The sequence below is a fragment of the Prionailurus bengalensis genome, chromosome B4, assembly GCF_016509475.1.
Source record: "Prionailurus bengalensis isolate Pbe53 chromosome B4, Fcat_Pben_1.1_paternal_pri, whole genome shotgun sequence".
Lineage (NCBI taxonomy): Eukaryota > Metazoa > Chordata > Mammalia > Carnivora > Felidae > Prionailurus > Prionailurus bengalensis.
Genome location: NC_057358.1, coordinates 7,149,786 through 7,173,135, shown reverse-complemented (window position 1 = coordinate 7,173,135; position 23,350 = coordinate 7,149,786). Strand labels below are relative to the sequence as shown.

Genomic DNA, 23,350 nt, shown 5'->3' with positions numbered 1-23,350 from the left:
AAGCACCGTCAGCCGTGCGGCTACCTGGGGCCGGCGGCGGGCCCTGAGGATCCGTGTACGTTATGTAAATTATACGCGTCCGTGAGCAATTTCACCGCCGGCTGGAGAACTCCAACGTGGGGCCGAATCACTGTTCGTCTCGATACTTAGACGCGGACGCTGGGCGGTAAGAAACGGCACAAAGGAACGGCAAGCGATGCCGTGACGTCGGGGGAGACTAAGTACGTCAGTACCTTCATGCCCTTCAGCCCAAGGCTTGCATGTGCAATGGAAATGCCTTTCCAGGCCTCAAGGGCCGCGTCCGACATCCGGGAGTGACACACACGACCCGCGGGGCGGCGGCAAGCCCCGTCGCGGGGGAAGAGTGCGCTCCTGGCCCCCCCCCCCCCCGCAAGCGTGCACACGCAAAGGGCAGCGCACCACGTAAGTGCTCACGGTCTCCGTCACCACGCTCCGGACCGGGGCCTTGGACGATCCGGCGCCAGAGACGGCGGGGGCCGGGGCGGGCATCAGGGCGGGGGCCGCGGCCGACGGCGGGAGGAGCGGCGAAGGCACCGGGGCGGGGGCCACGTGCACGGGCGCGGGGGCCGGGGCGGCTGCGGGCGGCGGGGTCTTGGGTCTGCTCAGAGAAGGGGCTGGCTTGGCTTCGGGCGCCGGGACCACTTTGCTGATGACACTGTCAACGAGAGACAGAAAGGGAGAAGTCACGACAGGCTAGCGCGCTCACACCAGGCATTTAAAACGTTATCACAGAGTTAACTTTCTTCTTCTAGGAGCAAAACTCTCTTCCGAGCGAGCATCCGGGGCCCCACCGGACTTGGTCAGAGTCAGGCCGGGGGGAGAAGGGTCCGTGGCGGGAGTGAGGGGTGCTCCCGGGGGCGGGCAAGGCCGGCCGGGCTCCCTTCCTGCGTCCTTGCAGCTGGCGGAGCCGGGCGGGGAGGTGCGGCCCCTCCCGGAACACGTGCGTCCCCAGGACTCACCGGCAGGGACTCCAGCCCGGACATCCGAGCTCGGAGCCTCGGTCGGCCCCAGGCTGGCCGCGTGAGCGGGGGAAGGCGCTCGAAGATGCGGTGCCCGAGCACCTGTACGAAGGTAGGTATGATCCTGGACACTGTACGCGTGTCACCTCCACCGGTCCTCAAACCAAGTTACCGTGATCCCATTTCACAGATGAGGACACGGGATTGGAGAGAGGAAGGAATGGGGCAAATGGGTGGCAGGCTTTGAACCAAGGTCTATTGGATTCCAAAACTCTTTCATTTTTTAAAAAACGTTTCCTTATTTGAAAAAAATAAAGAGTTATATATAAGTTCAAGCAGAGAGAAAACCAGTATCACAGCTTAGGAAACAGAGCTAACTGGACATCGGTCCTTGGCCACATTTGCTTAGATCTCCCTCCTCCGGAAGTAACCGCTGTCCTCAAGCTGGCAGGTACCTTTTTGTATTTCTGCTTTTTGTAGATGCCCACAAGCAACATATACTGCGCTCCTGTTTTATGCTCTTTGACTATATACACAATATGACACCATATTTATCCTTTGCAACTAGTTTTCCTTTTTTTTTTTTTTTTTAATTGAGATATAACGGACATATAACCTTGTGTTAGTTTGAGGTATACGGAGTGTTGGTTTGGTACATTTATATGTTACACTGATTACTGTAGCTCATAATCAGCTAATATCTTTGTCATGTCACATAATTATTTGTCTTTGTGTTTAGAACATTTCGGATCTACTCTCAGCCACTTGGAAGCTTCTAATATGGCACTGTGGACTATAATCTCTTTGCATTAGGTCTCTAGAACTTACCTGCCAGTGTCCCGCTTAGTTTTATGTCCCTTGATTCATCCACACTGATACACATAGATCTGTATTTTTCATTTTACTTGGAGTGCTGTACCACGGTTATGAATAAAGCCAAAGGGTTTGTGCCCATTCCCTCACTGAGGCTAAAACATACTATCCCGTAAATGTTACATGTTAACTTGGGACGCGTTCCAGAACTTCCCCAGGCTATCTTCCCAGGAATGAAGTTGCTGGGTCACAGGGCATGCACATTCTCACCTTCACCAGGAATCCCAAGCTGTTCCTTAAAATGACTGCACCAACCTATCTCCTCTTCCTAGTATCCGACACTAACCTTTCCAAGCCCTGCTTTGCTGATCAACACTGTGGAAATAGACGGCTGCCTCTGAGGGTCACAGTGAGAACCTGAATTCAGAGAAACGTGTCAAACACCATCAAATGTAGAGTGTGAACGCCAGCATTATATGCACGGCTGTTGCTCGTGACAACCCCACATCGCCATTACCAGGCCTGTATGCTTCTCTACCTTCTTAGAGTCTTGGTTGACAAAGCACTCCACTATGAAGCATCGATTCTTTGCTATTCTGATTAGAAGCTTGTAAAACGTTAAACTATCTTAAAAATTTCGCCATGTAAACGAATAATTAATGCTGTTTTCCATTTGAGTTACGAGTATGACTGTCTTGCTGACTCGAATGTAGCCAAAAACCAAGAAAATGTAACATAGGCTGTTGGTGGAGAAGATGTTCAGTAACACTTAACACAATTCACAGTGCATACTGACCAGACTCCTACTAAGTACTGCATGTTCTAAGCACTTGAAAGCCAAAGGCACGGTGGGCACTGTGCTAAATACTCACGTGCCTTACTTCCTCGATCCTCACGTCAGCCCCATGAGGTAAACACACCTACGACTGTCCTTTCGCAAAGCAGGGCACAGAGAGATGAAGTATCCTATACAAATTCACAGACTGCTAGGAGACGGAGCCAGAATTTAAAATTTTTAAAAAATGTTTATAAATGTTTATTCAGTTTTGAGAGACAGAGCAGGGGCAGGAAGGAGGGGGGCAGAGAGAGAGGGAGACACAGAATCTGAAGCTGTCGGCACAGAGCCCGACGTGGGGCTCGAACGCACAAGCTGTGAGATCATGACCTGAGCTGAAGTCGGACGCCCAGCCGACCGAGTCCCCCAGGCGCCCCGAGACGGAGCCAGAATTTAAACGCGGGCGGTCTGATTTCAGAGCCTGTGAACTTAACAACTACACAACACTGTCTCTCTCACCGCTTGCTGGGCGTGTGCTGCCTAATACGTAAGGTGGGAGTTCAAAGTTATTGCTAAGGCATTTATATCCGTGTGTGCAAGCACTTCGTATTTTTATGGCTAGACTAAAGTTTTACATGCTGTTTTTGGAGGTAGTTTCCCATAATGGTTTGAAATTTAGGTGCTGGGACCAAAACTAAAGGAAAAGCAGGAACCAGAGAGGTTAAGTAGAACATAGATGTGTCAGCCTGAGGGCACCTATGCATGAGGGAAATCTGATCTTTGGTTTTGATAAAGAGGACAGGTTTCAAAGCCTGGGGCCTGCCAACGTGGAAAGTCTGACAGAACTCCCTCCCCACATTAAAAACTCTCAAGAGGCCACTAGACTGATTAAGAATTAATCAAAGCCTCGTGAATTTTTAGGTCTGTGGTCCAGGACGCTACATTTAAGGTACTTTGGGCTTGCAATGTGCCCAGGTACCCAGCACTAATCATCTTGAGATGAGGTAACTTAAAACGTAGGCCTTACATTATTAATGCAGAGAAGTATTAGGAAACAAAGCAGCACATAATCTTAAAGAAAACCAAACATACGAGGAGCCAAGGTAGCATCAGGGAGAACCAGAAGATTACAGAGACTAGAATTATTAATTATAAAACAACTCTGCTTACACTGTTTTAAAAAATGAAAGGCAGGGATGCCTGGCTGGCTCAGTCAGTGGAGTGTGTGACTCTTGATCTTGGGGTTGTGCGTTTGAGTTCCGTGTCGGATGTAGAAATTACGTAAAAATAAAATCTTGAAAAAATAAAACTAGGGGCACCTGGGTGGCTCAGTCCGTGAATCGTCCAACTCTTGTTTTCGGCTCAGGTCATGATCTCACGTTCGTGGGACTGAGCCCCACACTGGGATCCATGATGAGTGTGGCGTCCGCTTGGGATTCTCTCCCCCTCTCTGTGTCTCCCCCACTCACACTCTCTCTCTCTCTCTCTCAAAAATAAATAAACATTAAAAAAAGAAAAGGCAAAGCATGACATTATCTGCAGGTAACAGAAGGTTATAAAGAGTCATCTAGCAGATTTGAAAGAAACAAACTGACCTACAAATGAAAAATACAACAAATGGACTCAAATTTATTCTCAGCAGAATGAGAGAACTGTAAGCTGAATAATAAGACAGAAGAAATAATCTAAAATGTAGCTTAGAGGGGCAAAGAGAGAACAGAATAAATTACTACATATCTAATAATCACTATACACTTAATCATAATTCTAGAGAAAGAATGGGGCAGAGACAAAATGTTAATAAGACTATCTGAGGACGTTCACAGACGTGATGGCAGATACGAATCCACAGACTTAAGAAGCCCAACAAATCCCAGGAGAGATAAAGAAATCTGCACCTAGACACATCAGAGTGAAACAATGAAACATCACAGATAAAGAGAAAAGTCCGAAAAGCGGCGAGGGGTGGCGGGGGGGGGGGGGGGGGAGGGGGAGGAACCAGTGACTTTCAAAGAGACAGATGGCAGCTGACTTCTCCACAGCAATGATGAAGCTGGAAAACCGTGGAAGAACATCTTGGAGATGTTGAAGAACAATGCATTTTGTCTTTGGAAACATCTTTCAAGAGTAAGGATGAAATAAAGACATTTTCCAGAAAGCAAGATCTAAGGACTTGCCCACAGCGGACCTTTACTAAAAGAAATTTTAAAGTAGCAATTCCCAAAGTTTTTGGTCTTAGAGACCACTCTACGCTCTTAAAAACCGCTGAAAAACTCAAAGAACTTTTGTTGACGTGCATTGTATCTGTCAATATTTGCCACATTAAAAATCGAAACTGAGAAATCAAAAAATAATTATTTTAGTAATTCATTGAAAAGGAAGAATAATAAACCCATTACATGTTATCAGGTAACATTTTCTTTCTTTGTAAAATTTTTGTGAGAAGACTAACACTACCTTTGTATTTTTTGCAGATCACCTTAGCGTGTGCACATGTAACTGCAGGGGGGAGGAGTGTTTTCATGGCCTTTTCAGATGATTGTGTAAATTCTTCGATACTGCACCAAAAATGCAACAAGTGACAGCTTCTTAAGTCAGTCACAATGTGTGATCTGAAACCGTATCACAGCTTTTTATACTCATTGATGTGCTAACGCTCTGAATAGTTATTTTACCCACCCATGATTTTTTATTTTATTTTATTTTATTTTTTAAATGTTTACTTATTTTGGGGACAGAAAGAGACAGAGCATGAACGGGGGAGGGGCAGAGAGAGAGGGAGACACAGAATCGGAAACAGGCTCCAGGCTCCGAGCCATCAGCCCAGAGCCTGACGCGGGGCTCGAACTCACGGACCGCGAGATCGTGACCTGGGCTGAAGTCGGACGCTTAACCGACTGAGCCACCCAGGCGCCCCCCCACCCATGATTTTATAACATCATGCATTAGTTTGTAATATCGGTTCACTGAATTATGCAGCTCTTCCGAATATTTACACATTTCACTGTACAATATTAAAATATCACATTTGGTGGTGTTACCGTCATCTCATCACAAATTTCTTAGAGTACTGACGAGCCATCAACTTGTAATATGTTTTCCAAGATTCGAATTTTTACTTAAAAGCTTCTACTTTGTCATTTACAACAAATATTCTCCCCTGAGAATTTTCCTTGTGGCGACAGGCTTCCTTTATTCATTTTTGATGAAATGTTGGCCAAATATCCAAATGTGAGTAAGCGCAGTTTGTAAGTGGCTCTTTCAAGTAGAAATAGTATTTTGTGAGGAAAGCTGCTAGTTCAGCTTGCAACTTAAATAATCACACAAATACTTTTCCTCAAGACACCTGTCATATTTTAGTAAGGACAGGAAGTATTTTATGAGTGCTTCCTATTTCTTCACTATCTATTTCAACACATAAACTACTATGTTCCAAGGCCTATGCACCACTCTGAGCATCTCTGTTCTTTTTCTTTTTTAATTAAAAAAAACTTTTTTTTTAGTGTTTATTTTTGAGAGAAAGAGAGACAGAGCATGAGAACGGGAGGAACAGAGAGAGAGGGAGACACAGAATCCGAAGCAGGCTCCAGGCTCTGAGCTGTCGGCACAGAGCCCGACGCAGGGCTCGAACTCACAGACCATGAGATGACCTGAGCTGAAATCAGATGCCCAACTGACTGAGCCACCCAGGTGCCTGAGCTAAAGTATTCTAAGGTACTTCTATTATCTGGAAGGAGGTGCAAAGGTACTACATTTAAAATGTAGTAATTTCTAGGGTAATCATGGAAAGATTAGGAAGAAAGTAAATGTTTAATTTCTAAATTAGTATGAAGAAAAATGGCATGTTGTTCTTTTTTTTTTTTTTTTAAGTTTATTTATTTATTGCAAGAGAGGAAGGGAAGGGGAGGAAGGGGCAGAGAGAGGGAGACAGAGAATCCCAAGCAGGCTCTGCACTGTCAGCACAGAGCCTGATGTGGGGCTTGAACTCATGAACTGTAAGATCGTGACCTGGGCAGAAATCAAGAATTGGACGCTTAATCGACTGAGCCACCCGGGTGCCCTGAAAAATGGAATGTTAAAATAAATAAGAAAGGGAGAAACAGAGAACAGAAAGACAAATAGAAAACCCCAAATAGGGTGGGTTATAACTCAAAAGATCCATAATTATATCATATAAAATGGTCTAAACAATTTACTTGCCAGATTGAGTAAGACAGCGAAACCTAACACTATATTATTTGTCAGAAACACATCTAACAACGGAGCAGTGGAAAGGCTGAGGGAAGCGGCCAGCAAAAGAAGCATATGGACACAAGATAATGTGACCGCAAACAAAACAGACTGTGAGGCGAGAACTACCAGCGGTAATGAAGGTTTCTTCATAACGATAAAAGGGTCCGACGTGCCAGGACGAGATAATAATCTAAAATTTGAATGCGCCCCAAAACACATCCTCAAAATATATAAAGCAAAACTGACAGACCTGTAAGAAACAGACAAAGCCACAAGTATAACTGGGGATTTAGCGTATCTGTCTCTCTGGAACTGACAGAGTAGGCAGTCAAAAGCCAGGAAAGGTATAGTTATTGTAAGTTTTGAAGCAAATAACAAAAATAACAAAACTGACCCAATGGACATTAAAAAAAACCTCTATGTTCGACAAATACAGACGACTCATTCTTTTCAAGAACACACTAAAAAAACCTGACCAAACAATTCCCATAAGGCCAAAGAATAATTTGAATGGTCTGTACCCATATCTGTTACCTTGGCTACGGTAATTCCTCAAAGGCACGCAAAGCCTTTTTACTTCCGTATCCTCAGCACCTAACATGTTAACACCTAATAAATACAAGCTGGTCCTGCAAGTAGTGATTTCCTAGAAGAAATGATACATTTAGGAAATAGGAAAGTTTTCTACCCAATACAATTACAGGGAAAGATTGCATAGTCATATGCACTGTGATGTGGGAGGAAAGAGGGATGTAGGACAGGGAAGGAAAACATGGGGTGTCGTGAAGAGAGGAGAGCAAGCGAAGGTATGGCAGACAGGTCAGGAGCGTGGGGGGAGAACCCAGGTACCTGAGGTTGTGGGTTCCCAGAGTTGGTGGACGGGGGCGGGGGGGGGGGGAGAAAAAGAAAGTAAGAAGAAACAGCTTTGAGATCTGTGATGACCAGATGCAGAAATACGACCGAAACCTAAGCTATCAATAAGAAGAGGCTACTGGAGGGAAAGACTTTTCCTATCTCCTACCTATTCGTGGGAATGACGTGGGGGGATTTAGAAAATGATCTGCAAAGGATCTGTTCCTTTTATCGCTTTGTGTCAACTTAACTATTAGCCGTTCTAGTGGAAAATGTTTGCTGGAGATGACAACCGAACCTATTACCTAAAATGATTTTTAGATATTCATGTGCTCCAACAGACAATGATCAAACAGAATTGAGAAGCAACTGTGCTTGAGTTGTAAGACAGTGCAGTTAATGTGGAAAAAAGAAAACTCAAATTATAGGGTATATCGCAAACCGTAAATTCTAAAGGGATTAAATATTTGGTAAAAGAAAATGTAAAACCGTTAACATACTCCGACAAATAAGAAAACACGTGTTTTTAATCTGGGAGGAGAGGATGATTTTCTCGGCATCTCCTTAGAAGCAGAAACCATGAAAGGAAACGCTGATTTGATTGTGCCAACACTGTAAAATATCGTAAGCAAAGGCAAGAGACAAGATGACGGACGGTTATTTGCCACATACGCGATAAAGCGTTCAGTTCCTGTTAAATAAAGAGTTCTGTCAAATCAAAACCAAAAAGACTAAATTCGTACTAAAACGTGAGCAAAGGACACAAGCAGCAGATACAGAGTGAAAGAAACAAAAGGCGCCAACAGGGGTTAGGAAAAAAAAAGTTCTATATTCATGGTAATCAAAGACACGGGCAGGAAAACGACAATAAAATAGCTTTCTTAGTACAGGTTACAAAGATGTTAGGATGGGCCAACGGGAGGGATGGTTGGTATAGCACTTCTGAATGATTACCAAAACCTGAAAAACGTACTTGTCTATTTTTTTAATGTTTATTTATTTTTGAGAGAGAGAGAGACAGCACAAGTGGGGGAGAGGCAGAGAGAGAGGGAGACACAGAATCGGAAGCAGGCTCCATCCAGGCTGTCAGCACAGAGCCTGACGCGGGGCTCGAACTCACGAACCGAGAGGTCATGTCCTGAGCCGAAGTCGGACGCTTAACCGACTGAGCCACCCAGGCCCACCTGTTTTGTTTTGTTTTGTTTTGTTTTTTAATATCAAAGCAACTTTACTACTAAAAACATCTTGTCTTTGGCACAAATGAGTAGGTCTGAAATCATAGGAAACTGGCACACAGCAATCCACCCTGTGATTTCAAATCACTCACACTAATCGATATTAGGGTGTAATGCACTGTACAAATTCAAGTCCACAGAAATATGAGTGCACTCTGCAATTCTTAGTTACACTCAACCGTATTTTGTATCGTTCCTTTGAGGCACATTCTTACACACCATTCTTTAATGACAAGTTTGAGCAACTATATCCCTATATTACAATCAACATAAACCTAACAAAGAAATCTTTAACAGGGCCATCACATCCAATTGCCAAATGAGCAACAGGTAAACTTCTTAAGCAGGTTGGTTTAACCTCCTTGAAAATTATGTTTCCAAGTAAAGATCATTTGGAGAAGGCGCCCAGAAGTACTAGCTTGCATAACACAATCAGACACATGTTGGCTTGCCACAATGTCCAAATCAAGGCTGTCATTTTTGAGAAGGCAAGTCTTTGTTCTCTTTTCAGTTCCTGCAAATTTATCTTGTTACCCTCCATTTCCAAGTGTTCCTTTATTGTCTTCACTTTTTTAATGTATGACTTGTACTTATTAATTTTTAGAAGTTCAATGTGAAACATGTCTCTGGTTATTTTAGTAGTTTCTTTATCTTCTCTGACCTCAAATAATATTATTTCCTTCCATCGTCACATCCATGACCTGTCCCGGTTGTACACATCCCATCAAGTTGTATCCTTTTTCCCTCTTTTGACTCCAATAGGTTAGGCTGAGGCTCGGCTCAGAGCATACTGTCCTGGTCCGAGTACCTGTACACGTACCTGTACCATAGGTACAGCCATAGGTCTAAGGGTTACAAAGTATTTTCATTCCATTCCACCAACATACCCTTAGCAACATGTTTTCCTTCCACCCTAAGGGGGCTTTCTGTGGCCTGTAGGCTTGCTCCACTCTCTTTGGATATTGGGGAACCACAAAAGTGTGGTAAGCCAATGTCCTGCTCTGATTTCCCACTGATCCAGGGAATCACAGTCTTTAGGATGTGTGGTATCGACTTCACTTCTGGCCGGCTGGCTGGTATCTCAGACATCCACGACTGCCCCAAAGATTATCGGTGCTCTGAGAATATTCCTGGTATCAATCCATCTTTTTTTTTTTTTTTCCCAACGTTTTTTATTTATTTTTGGGACAGAGAGAGACAGAGCATGAACGGGGGAGGGGCAGAGAGAGAGGGAGACACAGAATCGGAAACAGGCTCCAGGCTCTGAGCCATCAGCCCAGAGCCCGACGCGGGGCTCGAACTCACGGACCGCGAGATCGTGACCTGGCTGAAGTCGGACGCCTAACTGACTGCGCCACCCAGGCGCCCCTCAATCCATCTTAACTGGAACAACTGTCAGTCTAAAATTAGAGAAACATCTTTCATGTTGTTTGTTTTTTCTGTTAGTATTCTGCTATTTTAATGATTTCTCCAACTGCTTTATGTCGAGGTTCCACTGTTTCACTTCCATGTGAAATTTGCTTATATTTTGAAATATACTGCTAATTTTATCCATCTGTGTACCCAATGATGACAAATCTGCCCCAGAGTGTGTTCTTGAGATTGTTTGATTTCAAAATATTTAAAACTTAATGTGATTTAACTGATTAGGAATTGAGAAAAAGTGGCTGCCCTTGTTTTTCCAGTTAAGCCTTCTACCAGTTAAACAAGGACATGCAAGGGTTTCCTGCCTTTTAGCAAATCTCTTGTTGCCATCGGTCTAAAATGGGCATAAATAAAGTTCGGTAAAACTTAGCACGTTTTGGGAATCTGTACCTATCAAATTTGAAGTCACTGGCTACTATTGTAGCTACCAATACAATTTGTTTTTTTAATATTTACTTATTTTGGGGCGAGTGCAAGCAGGAGAGGGGCAGAGAGAGAAGGGGACAGAGGACAGGTTCCAGAAGCGGGCCCTGTGCTGACAGGCTGACAGCCGCGAGGCTGATGTGGGGCTCAAACTCACGAACAGTGAGACTATGACCTGAGCCGAAGTTGGACGCTCAACAGACTGAGCCACCCAGGTGCCCCTTGAGAGGGTTTATGAAGAGACCATCCCAGATTGTTGGGCATAGACATCTGTGGTGTGAGACTGAGGACTGATACATACCACCAAGGAAAATACGTGTTATTTGCTAAGCTTTCTCTGGTTACTCTGTACACATTACAAGGGGTCCATTTTCTAACAATGTACTAGTCTTGGCCAGCAATTCCAGGTCTAGAAATCTATGCAAAAATCTAGCACTGTTTGTGATTGCAAAAAATCCTGAAAACTACAATGACTGTAATTTCAAATACCTCAACATAGGGATCAGTTAAATAAATGAAGACGAACAAAAATATCATGCTGTTACCTGAAGAGATAATAATACACACTCACATAAATGATATGTTTATCCCCCCCATTATGGAATTTTGGAAAAATTAATAGAATCTAATTTTTGCAAGAAAAGGCAAATAAGAATGTATGAGTGTGCACTTAGAAAAAAGTTAAAAGACTACACCCCAAAATGTCCTGAAATTGGCTCTGAATGGTGGGATTATATGTGGTTCTTTTCTCTTTTTTGTGTCTTTAAAATTTTAATTCCAGTATAGTTAACATACAGTGTTATATTAGTTTCGGGTGTACATTACAGTGGTAGGTGTTTTTTATTGTTTTGGTTTATGTATAATCATCATATGTAACTTGTAGAATAAATTTAAGTTAAAAGCACTTGCCATACACACATCTAAAATGTTGCTGGGACTTTGAATTTTTTTTTTTAACGTTTATTCATTTTTGATAGAGACAGAGCGTGAGTGAGAGAGGGGCAGAGGGAGAGGGAGACGCAGAATCCAAAGCAAGCTCCAGGCTCTGAACTGTCAGCACAGAGCCCGACATGGGGCTCGGACTCACGAACTGCGAGCTCATGACTTGAGCCGAAGTCGGACGCTCAACCGACTGGGCCACCCAGGCGCCCCTAAAATGTTTGCTGGGACTTTGTAAATGATGGCTTCAATTGCATACTTATAGTCTGTTCACTTTTCTGTACGTAGGTTATAGTTTATTTAATAAATGACTGGGAAAACATGATGGCTTTGCTAAAGCCTTCCAGCCAAATGTTGACCACGGTCTACCGTAGAAGTCCCAAGCTAAATTCAAAAGCTGCTCAATTTAGTGTATCTAAACTGAGTATATTATTATTAACAGAGATCAACAAGAAAAGGGTCAAGGGAGGAGAACTCTATGAAGCTATGCTATTCTGGCACATAATTAAAATCATAAATTTGAACAGCCTTGAGATATTAAGGTAGGTTCACGGTCTTGGGTCTTTTCAAAGAAATATAATGCCCACAGCTGGGATACTCTGTATCCCAAGTACATGCATATCTGTCTTTATCATCCTGAGGCAGTACATTTCGTAGGAGTAAGCTGGGTATTTTATTTATCTTAGAATTATTTGCGGTATAAAACAGCGTCTTAATACATATTCATCAACTCTAATAAGCGTCATGCCTAATATTGCATTGAGGCCTCTCTTGTAAAATAAATATTTTACTTTTGAATACTTTCGTCTGTTTAAAAATTTTTACACTAGGCCAATTTCCTCTTCCGTACTACTTAAAGAGTTCCAAGACCTCTGAGATTTCTATTTGCCTGCATGGATTCGGATTCCTTACCTACGTACCCATCCTAAGACCACGAATGATGATCACATCCGTGTGAGGTACAAGCAGGTCTAGAAGGTTTCAGTCTAGCTATTGTCTGGAAGTGCTTTTAATTGCTTTGAGCTCTACCAAACACCTAATGAATATTATTTGCCTTACCTGACTTTTTCCAATCCCCTTTCATTTTATTTCACTTCTCTTAGATTTCTCTCTTACCTATAAGGCCTGTGCATGGTGCCCCTGAGAACGGCTTAGCATTAGCAGTGTGGCCAACAGGTGTAAAGAGACTGGCAGTCACTTCATGGGACAAGTGTCCGAAATCTCAGAGACATCTGCTTGTACACGTCTTCTTATTTTTCAATTTAGAGAGAAGGCATTTTGATGAAAATCACTCACAGTAACAATAATCCTTCCACAACGCCTGATACTCCCCTCCAGTTCAATGGAATTACTTCCTTTAAAGCTGTGTGTGTGTGTGTGTGTGTGTGTGTGTGTGTGCGTGTGTGTGTGTATCTGCACTTCTCATTCAAAGTTTCTGAGTAGCAGAAGCAAAAACATTAACGTGGATACTCAGGGGTGATGAGACAAAACATGTCCGAATTTTGTTTCTGACAGATGAGACTGGTCACTGAAAGTCACTAAAGTGACTTGTTTTTCTTGATTCTTTTGCATTTCGTGAGAAAATACACAAGGGCTTGAAAAATCATTTTTGATTTTAGCGGCTAAGTGACTTCGTGGTAAACGGAGACACAGCTTTAAGAACAATCCCTTTATCATCTCTTCAGTTTTGCACATTCCAGAAAAAATGAGCAGCACAGCATGATATAATTCCTCATCACTTACGGACCAGACACATTACGGTCACTTAACCCAATGTGCCGACTGTGAAGCGAATTTTGGACTCCCGCCGGCCTTCACTGCCCAGCTCGGGCTGCTGACAACAGTGCCCTGCTTCTCCGTATTTCCCCCACCTAATCGACGGCCGGTCCCCCTCCAGGGCGGTGCGGGGGACGAGGGGCGCCGCGCAGGGAAACCGACACCGCCCGCAGCTGTGTCCCACAATGGGTCCAGGCCGCTCACGTGACACCTTCTGGAGGATTTGATCAGAGCGCCCTAACTGCTATAAACACTGGCGTTATTCATTAAAACGTGTAGAAGGAGGGATTTTCAGGGGGATTTCTTTACCTGTTTCCCCACCGCAAGACGGCGAAATAAATAGAATGGGTCATGAGCTGCTTGGCCTGTATTGCAAACTCCCAGCCTGACAAGTCAATAAAGAGCCAGCCCTCACCTCTCTGCCTCGAGGAGCCTCCAAGGTTAGAGGCAAACACGACTTGGGTATGTCCGCCCGGGGAGCTTAATGATCCTCATTATTCAACTATTGTGGGCAAACACTCCACGGCCCGTAATCTAAGCGATCAGATCAGAGTCTCGGCACTGGCTCCTCCGTTGCCTACAACGCTCCCAGGTTCCCTCGCAATGGCTTCCTTATTTACCTTTCAAAGCGAACAGCCATTTTTAATTTTTATTTATTTACTTTTTTAAGCAAGCTCCAGGCCCAGTGCAGAGGTCACGCAGAGCCCAGTGCGGGGCTTGAACTTACGACCCTGCGATCAGGAGTCCCACGCTTCACTGACGAGCCACCCAGGCGCCCCTGAACAGCCATTTTTAAGTGTCACAAAATAAAGCCATACGTAAAAGCTACTGTAATCACCTTCAGGAATTTAACAGAAACTTGTGAACAGGGAAATTCTTCAGTGTGTAGAAGAAAAGCCACTTGGACAAAAAAAAATAAAATAAATCAAAGGTTCCTTAAGCCACAGCTTGCTTTTCTTCTTTGGATTTAAAATTCTAATCAATCTCAGAAATACCACGCACCTCTGGAAACAGCACACAAAACAAATTCCCATGTTGTATTTTACACGAAGTCCCTACACCACACACAAAAAGACCGCTGATTATGTAACATTATAACATGACTGCAAAACTGCAGAGGCGGGTCACAGTGGTTTCACAAGACATCACGATTTTCCTTTCTTTTTCTCATTTTGGAAGTCCTAGAAATGCTACGCCCGCTAAGCAATGCAGCGGTCGGCCTCCCAGGCCCCCCGCCCCCTGGGCCTCCCGCCCTTATGCGTCCCCTCCCAGGCCGGGCAGGCTGCCCGTGTAGGGCTAATATGGTCCCATGGGAACAGTGGTGCGCAGCATCCTGCTACGTCGCCAGAGCCCCTGAAGCTTCTGGTCTGCTGTCTCTTGGATCCCTTGCTCCGGGGGAGTCGGCCGCTAGGTCAGGAGGGCCTCCGGATGAGGCCCACATGACCAGCGATGGAAGCTTCCTCCCGCCCAGTGCGACTCCCCCAGCACGTGCTCCAGCACCCCCCCCCCCCCCCCCCCCCCCGCCGGACCTTCCCAGGACCACAGCCCCGGGGGCGGCAGCCGCACACGAGACCTGAGTCCGAAACCACCCAAATTCCCGACCCGCAGGAAACCGGGAAGTGAGAAATGTTTACTGCTTTAAGTTGCTAAGTTTTAGGGTCACTGGGCATGTGTAAATACGAGGCATGCCGCGTATTTACTTCATCTCATTTAGGCATGTAAACACATACTCAGACTTCAGGAGAAATCATACTTTAGAGTATCAGTGCCTAAAATGCCAAATTGTGAAACAGCCCCTTCCATTTTTTACATTTGATCAAAAGGAACAAATACCCAAAGACAATTATGAGAAGCAGTTTTATGTGGATTCTTCAAATCAATCATTACTCCTCATTCTTCTTGATCCTCACAGCTCAACTTTTAGCATTCACATAATTAACACAACTGTAAATGGATTTAATTCCTCAAGCTCATGGCTTGCCTCTTGAATATTTACATCATCTCATAAAACGGCTATTTTATCTTGTCATAGCCCAAGAACGTATTGAGTAGGAAACATTTTATCTCTTAATTCAGCCATGACCTATTTGAAAAATGAAACAAATCGCATGAAGTAATTAGAGGAAAATATAGCCATTGTCGAATCTTCATTTCCAAAGGAGATACCCAAATGATTATTCTTTCACTGTCAAATGTTCAAAATCTGTAAAGTACCCTAAACGGGCATTAATATTTGGATAAACAATAACGCATATTTTCGCATATTTACAAAAAGATACGGTAGAAGGATAGTTTTTAAAAAGTGAGACCAAAAATGGTCACGATTTCCAGGGAAAGGAATAGGAAGCGTAGAGGCAGAGAGAGGCATGAAAGGAAGACCTCTCCGAATAGATTTTGTTATAGCTTCACCTTTGGAGTCAGGTAACTTTTTCGCATGTCGAGGAGACTGAGTTTGTAAAATTGGAGAGACAAGTGGGAAATAAATGGAAATAAAGGAACCTTACTGTATGTCCTGTTGGTGATAAAACCCCACAGAAGGACGATAATTTCAGGTGACTTTAGGAGGACAGCATTTTGGTCACACGTCCGTAGGGAATTTATTTTCAGAACGCACAGAGTGAAAAAAAAACCCGTAATCTTTCACTTGAGTCAGCAGTCCTATTGATAGTGGTAACAGTGGTATTGTTACAAGGAAGATTTCTAATGTAAAGGAAAAGACGCAGGAAAAAATTCCAAGAAATAACAGTAATGTTAAGTCTCCACCGGAAATGACCTTGTCAACTTCCAACGTGTCTCCGCCGTGAGGGCATCCAAGAGAAGCACGGACGTCCCAGCAGCAATGAGTGCCTCTAGTACCAGACTGTGGTTCCTAACAACCATTTCCCGCAAAAAGGAACCAGCGTGTTCCTTGAAGAAATACCTGACTCCAGGTCTGCGGCAGGAAATACGTGAGACAGACAGGGAACATTCTGTGTCAGAAAGTGAGGAAACTCTCACGGATCAATGGGATTGTATTAAATTCTGGAAGACGCCACGAAGAAGCTCCCATCAGCGATGCCGATAAAAAGAATGAGGGGCGGGAGGAGAGGGAGAGAGGGAGGAAGAGGGCGAGAGGGAAAGGCAGAGAAATGGAGCACTTTCCAAAACCAATGAACGGTCACCACGGGAGGCTCACTATGGTGTGGACTCCACCAAGCCCTTGCACACTAAAGCTTGGCGAGTCAAAAGAAAGGATTAAGCATTTATCCTGCCTTTCCTATATGAGCGATTACTTCAGAGTAACCAAAATGCCCTAGGTGATAAAGCAAAATTCATCTTTATTGAAGGATCTCAGCTCATAAATGTGAAAGGAATGACTGAATTAAAAAACAACTCTACCATGTCACAACTCCTAATGACGCGACTGATCAGCATCAATGGCGTCACGACAGCCAGACACGTGCCTGCTGGCGGCCATCAGAACCACAGAGCAGTGAAGTGTCCTGTCCCACAAAGGTTGAACTTGAATCTAATCAAATCTTCCGCACTCGAAGTCTTTGCGTTAAATGCCTGTTACAGGGCTCCAAGGGAGTAAGCAGAGAAATCTAGAAAGTGAGACATTCTTACTGAACGAATTATCTGCCTTCTTCAACAGTTGAACTGTGTGGCAAAACGGAGAGGGTGGGACCTCTAGATTAAAAGGTACTTAGTACGGTGTGGATCCTGATTCAAACAAAGCAACTGTCATAATATATCTTTGAGACAAAGGGAGACACCTGACTATGGACCGGGTATTAAAGAACAAGAAAAGCTTCACATACGTGACATATGATAATGGCACTGTGATTATACAAGAAAATAACCCGATTTTTATTTCTTATTTTTAAATTTTATTTGAGAGAGAGAGAGAGAGAGAGAGAGAGAGAGCGAGCACGCACACAAGCTGGGAAGAGGGCAGAGGGGAGAGAGAGAGACTTTCAAGTGGCTCAAGGCCCAGCACGGAGCCCCGGGGCCCAATCCCACCACCCTGGGACCATGACCTAAGCCGGAATCAAGAGTGGGCGTCTCAGCCGACTGAGCCACCCAGGTGCCCCAACCCTATTTCTAGAGCAGCATGTTAAAGTACGTGGCGGTAAAGTGACATTGCGCCTGGATCTGCTCGGAAATGCCTTAGGCAGAAAGAAAGAAGAAAAGGATTATTAGATCAAGCAAGTGTGGCACAATTTTGGTAACTGTTAAACCCATCAGGTGATGGGGATATGAAAGTTTATCATTTTCTTCTTTTCTGTTTGAAAATGTTCATAAAGGGGCACCAGGATGGCTCAGTTGGTTAAGTGACTGACTCTTGATTTCAGCTCAGGTCATGATATCACAGTTCGTGAGTTCGAGTCTTGTATGGCCGGGCTCTGCACTGACTGTGTGGAGCCTGCTTGGGATTCTCTCTCTCTGCCCCTCCCCTGCTCTCTCTCTCTCTCTTTCAAAATAAATAAAACTTTATTTAAAAAACAAAACAAAAAAAATAAAAGAAAATGTTCACAATAAAAACTTTTTAAAAAATTTTTATTATTAAAAAAAATTTTTTTAATGTTTACTTATTTTTGAGAGAGAGAGAGTGAGACAGAGTGTGAGAGGGGGAGGGGCAGAGAGAGGGAGACCCAGAATCAGAAGCAGGCTCCCGGCTCTGAGCTGTCAGCCCAGACCCCGACGCGGGGCTCGAACCCACAGACCGCGAGATCGTGACCTGAGCCGAAGTCAGATGCTCAACCGACTGAGCCAACCAGGTGGCCCTCACAATAAAAGCTTTTAAACAAATGTTGGCAATACACATTTTATCCGGAATGATTTAGGTTCATAAAACACAATAAAGCTAGGGCGCGAATGCACTCCTGTATCAACAGAATCATTAAGATTTCTTAGGGTAAAATGAGCTTTGGTTATTTGCCTTAATGCATCTTTGCTTTTATTTTTCCTTTCACATTTCTCCATTTCCAAATTTTACTTGCCCTCTGGGGCTCTATTCAAATTCTACTCTCTCCCGAGGCGTTTCTAACTCTTCCTAGCTGGAAGTAATCACCCTGAACTTCTGTATAGTTTTAGATGTACCTCCTGTAGCCTGTTCCATGTTCTACTTTCAATTATGATCATTTCTGTCGACGTTCCTGAGAGGAGAACCGAAATCCGGTTCCAATTTGCCACTTGCACAAGGGTTATCTCCTCTGACAGTACAGTTGTACTATGTATATAATCAAAATTAATATTTATTGAATGCAGATCAAGGTTTTAAAAATGTAAACCCATGACGGTGTTCTCTCGAAAAATAAATTTTCTGGAGCCAGAACTTCTAAAAGATGTTATGATTGCAGAAAGCCCTCTGCTTCTCTCCGGCAAATAAGAGGGGGACTTTAGTAAGGACTAGCAAAGCCAAATGCTATCCAACACAGGGAGACTTTACTTTTAATATCTTTCTCTGAGCCTGAAGTCTACAGGGGAGGGTGCTCAGTTACTCAGAAAAAGTTGCTTTCACAGGAAAATATGCTGGAGTTGCAATTTAACCATAAAAGATAAAAACATTCATTCATTCATTCATTCATTCATTTTAGGATTAAAGAACATCTAAGTTATTTGAAAACATTAAAAGCAATAAGCCGGTATTCAGTGAACTTGAAAAATGAACAAGATTGTGATTAAGATTTGTATCTCACTGGAGTGTTATAAAATTCAGTTATTACTGCAGTCATGCTTGGAAAACTCCAACACCACTTCTTTAAAAGATATTAAAATTTGATAATAGCTACTGTGTCGTCACTCCAAATCACCATGCTTCCCATAAATTCTTACCCTCCTCGGTAAACGGCCTGGAAAATACTTATAGATATACATACATATATGTATTTTCACCTCTATGGGCTAAAGTAAGTGAAATATAGATATACACATATATTGTGGGCTAATAGAACTTTCTGAAAGTTATAGGCTATGCATTTTCATTTACATAGTATGATACGTATCCTACTCCTGACACTTACATATGCATATATCATTTTCACTTGTGTATACATAGTATAATATGTACCCTACCCTGGACAGCTGCAGTATTATTCTCCTCTTAGACTGTCTGATCTTAGATCTTTGATAATAAAGATGATCTTCCAAAATGAGAGTGAAGAGGGTTTTAACAATTTGTTTGGCAAAGAACGTGTCCAATTGTTAAGCTGTAAAATACGAGATAAGATAAAAAGATGTTTTCCCACATGCCAAAGAAATAGGCTAGTTATGATGAACACTGATAAAATACTTAATGAGCAGGGCGCCTGGGTGGCTCGGTCAGTTAAGCGCCCAGCTCTTGATTTCTGTTCAGGTCATGATTTCAAGTTTGTGGGTCTGAGCCCCACATCGGGCTCCATGCTGACAGCACAGAGTCTGCTTGGGATTCTCTCTTTCTCCCCCTCTCTCTCTCTGTCCCTTCCCCCCTCTCAAAATAAATAAATAAATTTAAAAAATATATAATGAGCAATCACTTGGTTGCTTTAATGTTTAAAGGATTTTTATGAAAAAGAAGGTTCATTAAAAAAGAAAAAAGTCCGGGGCACCTGGGTGGCTCAGTGGGTTGAGTGTCCGACTTCGGCTCAGGGCATGATCTCGCAGTCTGTGAGTTCGAGCCCCGCATCGGGCTCTGTGCTGACAGCTCAGAGCCTGGAGCCTGTTTCAGATTCTGTGTCTCCCTCTCTCTCTGCCCCTCCCCTGCTCATGCTCTGTCTCTCTCTCTCTCTCTGTCAAAAATAAATAAGGATAAAAAATTTTTTTTAATATAAAAAAAGAAAAAAGTCCAAGGGAGTTTAAAGCAGTAAGTAAATAAAGTAAAATCTAATAAGATGATGTTTATAAAATTTTCTCTGAGGCTGAAAGGGCTTTTGCAATAATTTGCAATTATTCCACTGACTATTAGATCATTCTAATAGAAAGACAGATAAAGAATAAAAAAGAAAAAAAGGAAGAAAAAGAAAAGATAAGGTCATGCAGCTCCTACCTACTTACCAGCCTAAATAAAGAATTTAGTTGTGAGCTTGCGAGGCCCCTTCAGATTTTGGTCCTCTGGTCTCCTCAAAGTTCTTTCTAGCATCCTGTCACATCAAGAATAGCCTGGAAGGGTGAGAAAAGTTACGAACCTTGGCCTGACGGATACGTCAAGAAAGAACAGAAGTCAGTCTGATACACATATAAAATAACGTTTCCGCTACCCCAGAGTTTCTTAGAACTTCAGAACCATCCGATCTGACCAATTCCTCTGCCATAGTTATTTCATTCTTGTTACCGGTGGTGGGAACTTCAAGGGGCAGGGGCTTTTGGCTGATAATTTGGCATTATAATCTCTTAAAAATCTTGCGTTCATATTTTCTGACCAAGCGATATTTGAATACACAGAGGTCTAGATATGAGGATGCTGTTTATTTGTTGTAGCAAAATCTGGGATAACTGACATGGCCAAAAAAGAGGGAGGGCCAACTTGAAAAACTGGATGTGTAAGACCATCCTACTTTTTTTGTTCTTAAAGTTTATTTATTTTGAGAGAGAGCAAGAGAGAGAAATCGTGAACGGGGGAGGAGCGGGGGGGGGGGGGAGAGAGAGAGAATGAATCACAAGCAGGCTCCGTGCTATCAGTGTCGAGGCCAATGTGGGGCTTGACCCCATGAACTGTGAGATCATGACCTGAGCCAAAATCAAGAGTTGCACGCTTAACTGAATAAGCCACTCAGGTGTCCCTGTCCTATTTAGTTTTTTTTTTTTTTAATATTAACAAAAAGTTCATTTATTTAATTTTGAGAGAGGGAGAGACAGAGAGAGAGAGGGAGATGGTGAGCAGGGGAGAGGCAGAGAGAGAGAGGGAGGAAGAGACAGAATCCTAAGCAGGCTCTGCAGCGTCAGCAGAGTCCGACACCGGGCTCGATCTCATGACCATGAGATCAGGACCTGAGCAGAAATCAAGAGTCAGACGCTTCACCGACTGAGCCAGCCAGGTGCCCCATATTTAGTTTTGAAAAAACTGCTGAAATATCCACCGAAGAGCCGGTGAGGAGTATTTGGGGAAGGATGGGTTTAGGGGAGCATTCGCTTCCTAAGCTACATGGTTTTAGACGGTTTATCTTAAAAAGCAAAAAAAACCCAAACACTCTAGCCATGTGTTATTTTCATAATCAGAAAACAGGATTTAAGAAACAACGTCAAGTACTTCCATAGCCAGTAGCACTTGTTCAAAATGTTCTGAAAAGTTCTTTTTGCTTTTTATACTTGGTTTTATCTAAAGGATGCAAAAGACTATGTAACACCTGTGTGAAAAGTATTTTTCTCTAAACCAAACGTCCGGTCAGCTTATTAAAAAGCAAAAACATATAAGTAACATTTATTAAAGACCTATTATATCCTGATCAGGGTTTTTACACGTTTTGTTGCCCAGATATCCTTATTTACTCCTTGCTTGTTAAAATCCTAACTATATGTGGCACAGAGAGTCACAGATGGATAACCAGGGTACCCTGGAAGAGAAAGAACTCTAGTAATTTCATTTTCAAATGGATGGGTGTCCTCTTTTGTCTATTCAGAGGATATACAGGGTTGTACAGCTGTCATTATAAAGATAATGCAGGTCTTTTTTTTTTTTTTTTTTAACGTTTTATTTATTTTTGGGACAGAGAGAGACAGAGCATGAACGGGGGAGGGGCAGAGAGAGAGGGAGACACAGAATGGGAAACAGGCTCCAGGCTCTGAGCCATCAGCCCAGAGCCCGACGCGGGGCTCGAACTCCCGGACCGCGAGATCGTGACCTGGCTGAAGTCGGACGCTTAACTGACTGCGCCACCCAGGCGCCCCAAGATAATGCAGGTCTTAAAAAGACCCACATTTCCCTTTCACACAGACTATACAGACAGAGTGACTGACTTTATACTATTTAAAAACAAATTTGGAAATTTTGGTCACTCCACCTGTGAGACCTTCCAATTCCTTGAAGCAACTTATTTCCAGCATCTTCTTATAATTCAAATTACCTGTAACATCACACAGAACACCAAGAGCGACGGTTAGGAAGGAAAAGCAATCTTTGACAAAAGACTTCCGTACCAAACGCAGTGGTTTTCTTCTCTTCCTGTAGGGCTGAGAGTAAGCTCCCGCAACTATTCTCGAAGAAGAAAGTAAAATAAAATAGAAGACAAACCTTTCTGTTGCTCCTTTAGCTCCTCTTAAGTTTGTTTGTTTCTTACTTAACCAAAACACAGTTGCTCCCGATGTGAAAGCAATTCTGGAAAAGCAACTCCATTAAATTCTATTTGGCCACCGCTCCACATCTATGAAATTCTGCTCGGAGCAAAAATCAGCTCCATGGTTGAAGAGCCAAGAGCTTGTCTGAATCCTTGAACGTATCTCAACAAATCTTCGGTTTCAGTCACCTATGCCTCCTACTCTTTGGTAGTGGAGATAAAAGGTGGACGGGGGGCACCTGGGTGGCTAGTGGTGGACTGTCTGATACCCGATTTGGGCTCGGGTCATGATCCCAGGGGCAGGGGATCGGGCCCTGCGTCCGCCTCTGCGCTGAGCACAGAGCCTGCTTAAGGTTCTCTTTCCCTCTCCCTCCGCCCCTCTCCCCTGCTCTCTCTCGCTCTCTTAAAAAAAAAAAAAAAAGGTGAATGGGGCACACACACCAATATCCAAGAGACTCATGGTCTAGGGAAGAGGACAGCCACAGACAGACAGATATACAAAGCATACCGAGTGAACAACACAGAGGGAAACAGCGTATTCCGGGAACTTGGGAGAGGGATGCCAGCTGGGAGTAGCGATGGGGAGGTAGGCTGTGACCACGTCTTCTAATAACAAATGAGAGAGCGAGCGAGAGTGAGAGAGAGAGCAAGAAAGAACGTGAGAGTGTG

General features: G+C 43.5%; 1 protein-coding gene across 1 annotated transcript in view; it reads right to left on the bottom strand.

The window, feature by feature from the left end:
* Nucleotides 1–23,350, bottom strand: part of TAF3 (TATA-box binding protein associated factor 3) — a 181,697-nt gene that overhangs the window by 5,055 nt on the left and 153,292 nt on the right. The window contains exon 5 of the mRNA XM_043562460.1: nucleotides 421–676. Coding sequence (XP_043418395.1) covers nucleotides 421–676 — 256 coding nt within the window. The remainder of the gene's footprint in view (nucleotides 1–420; nucleotides 677–23,350) is intronic.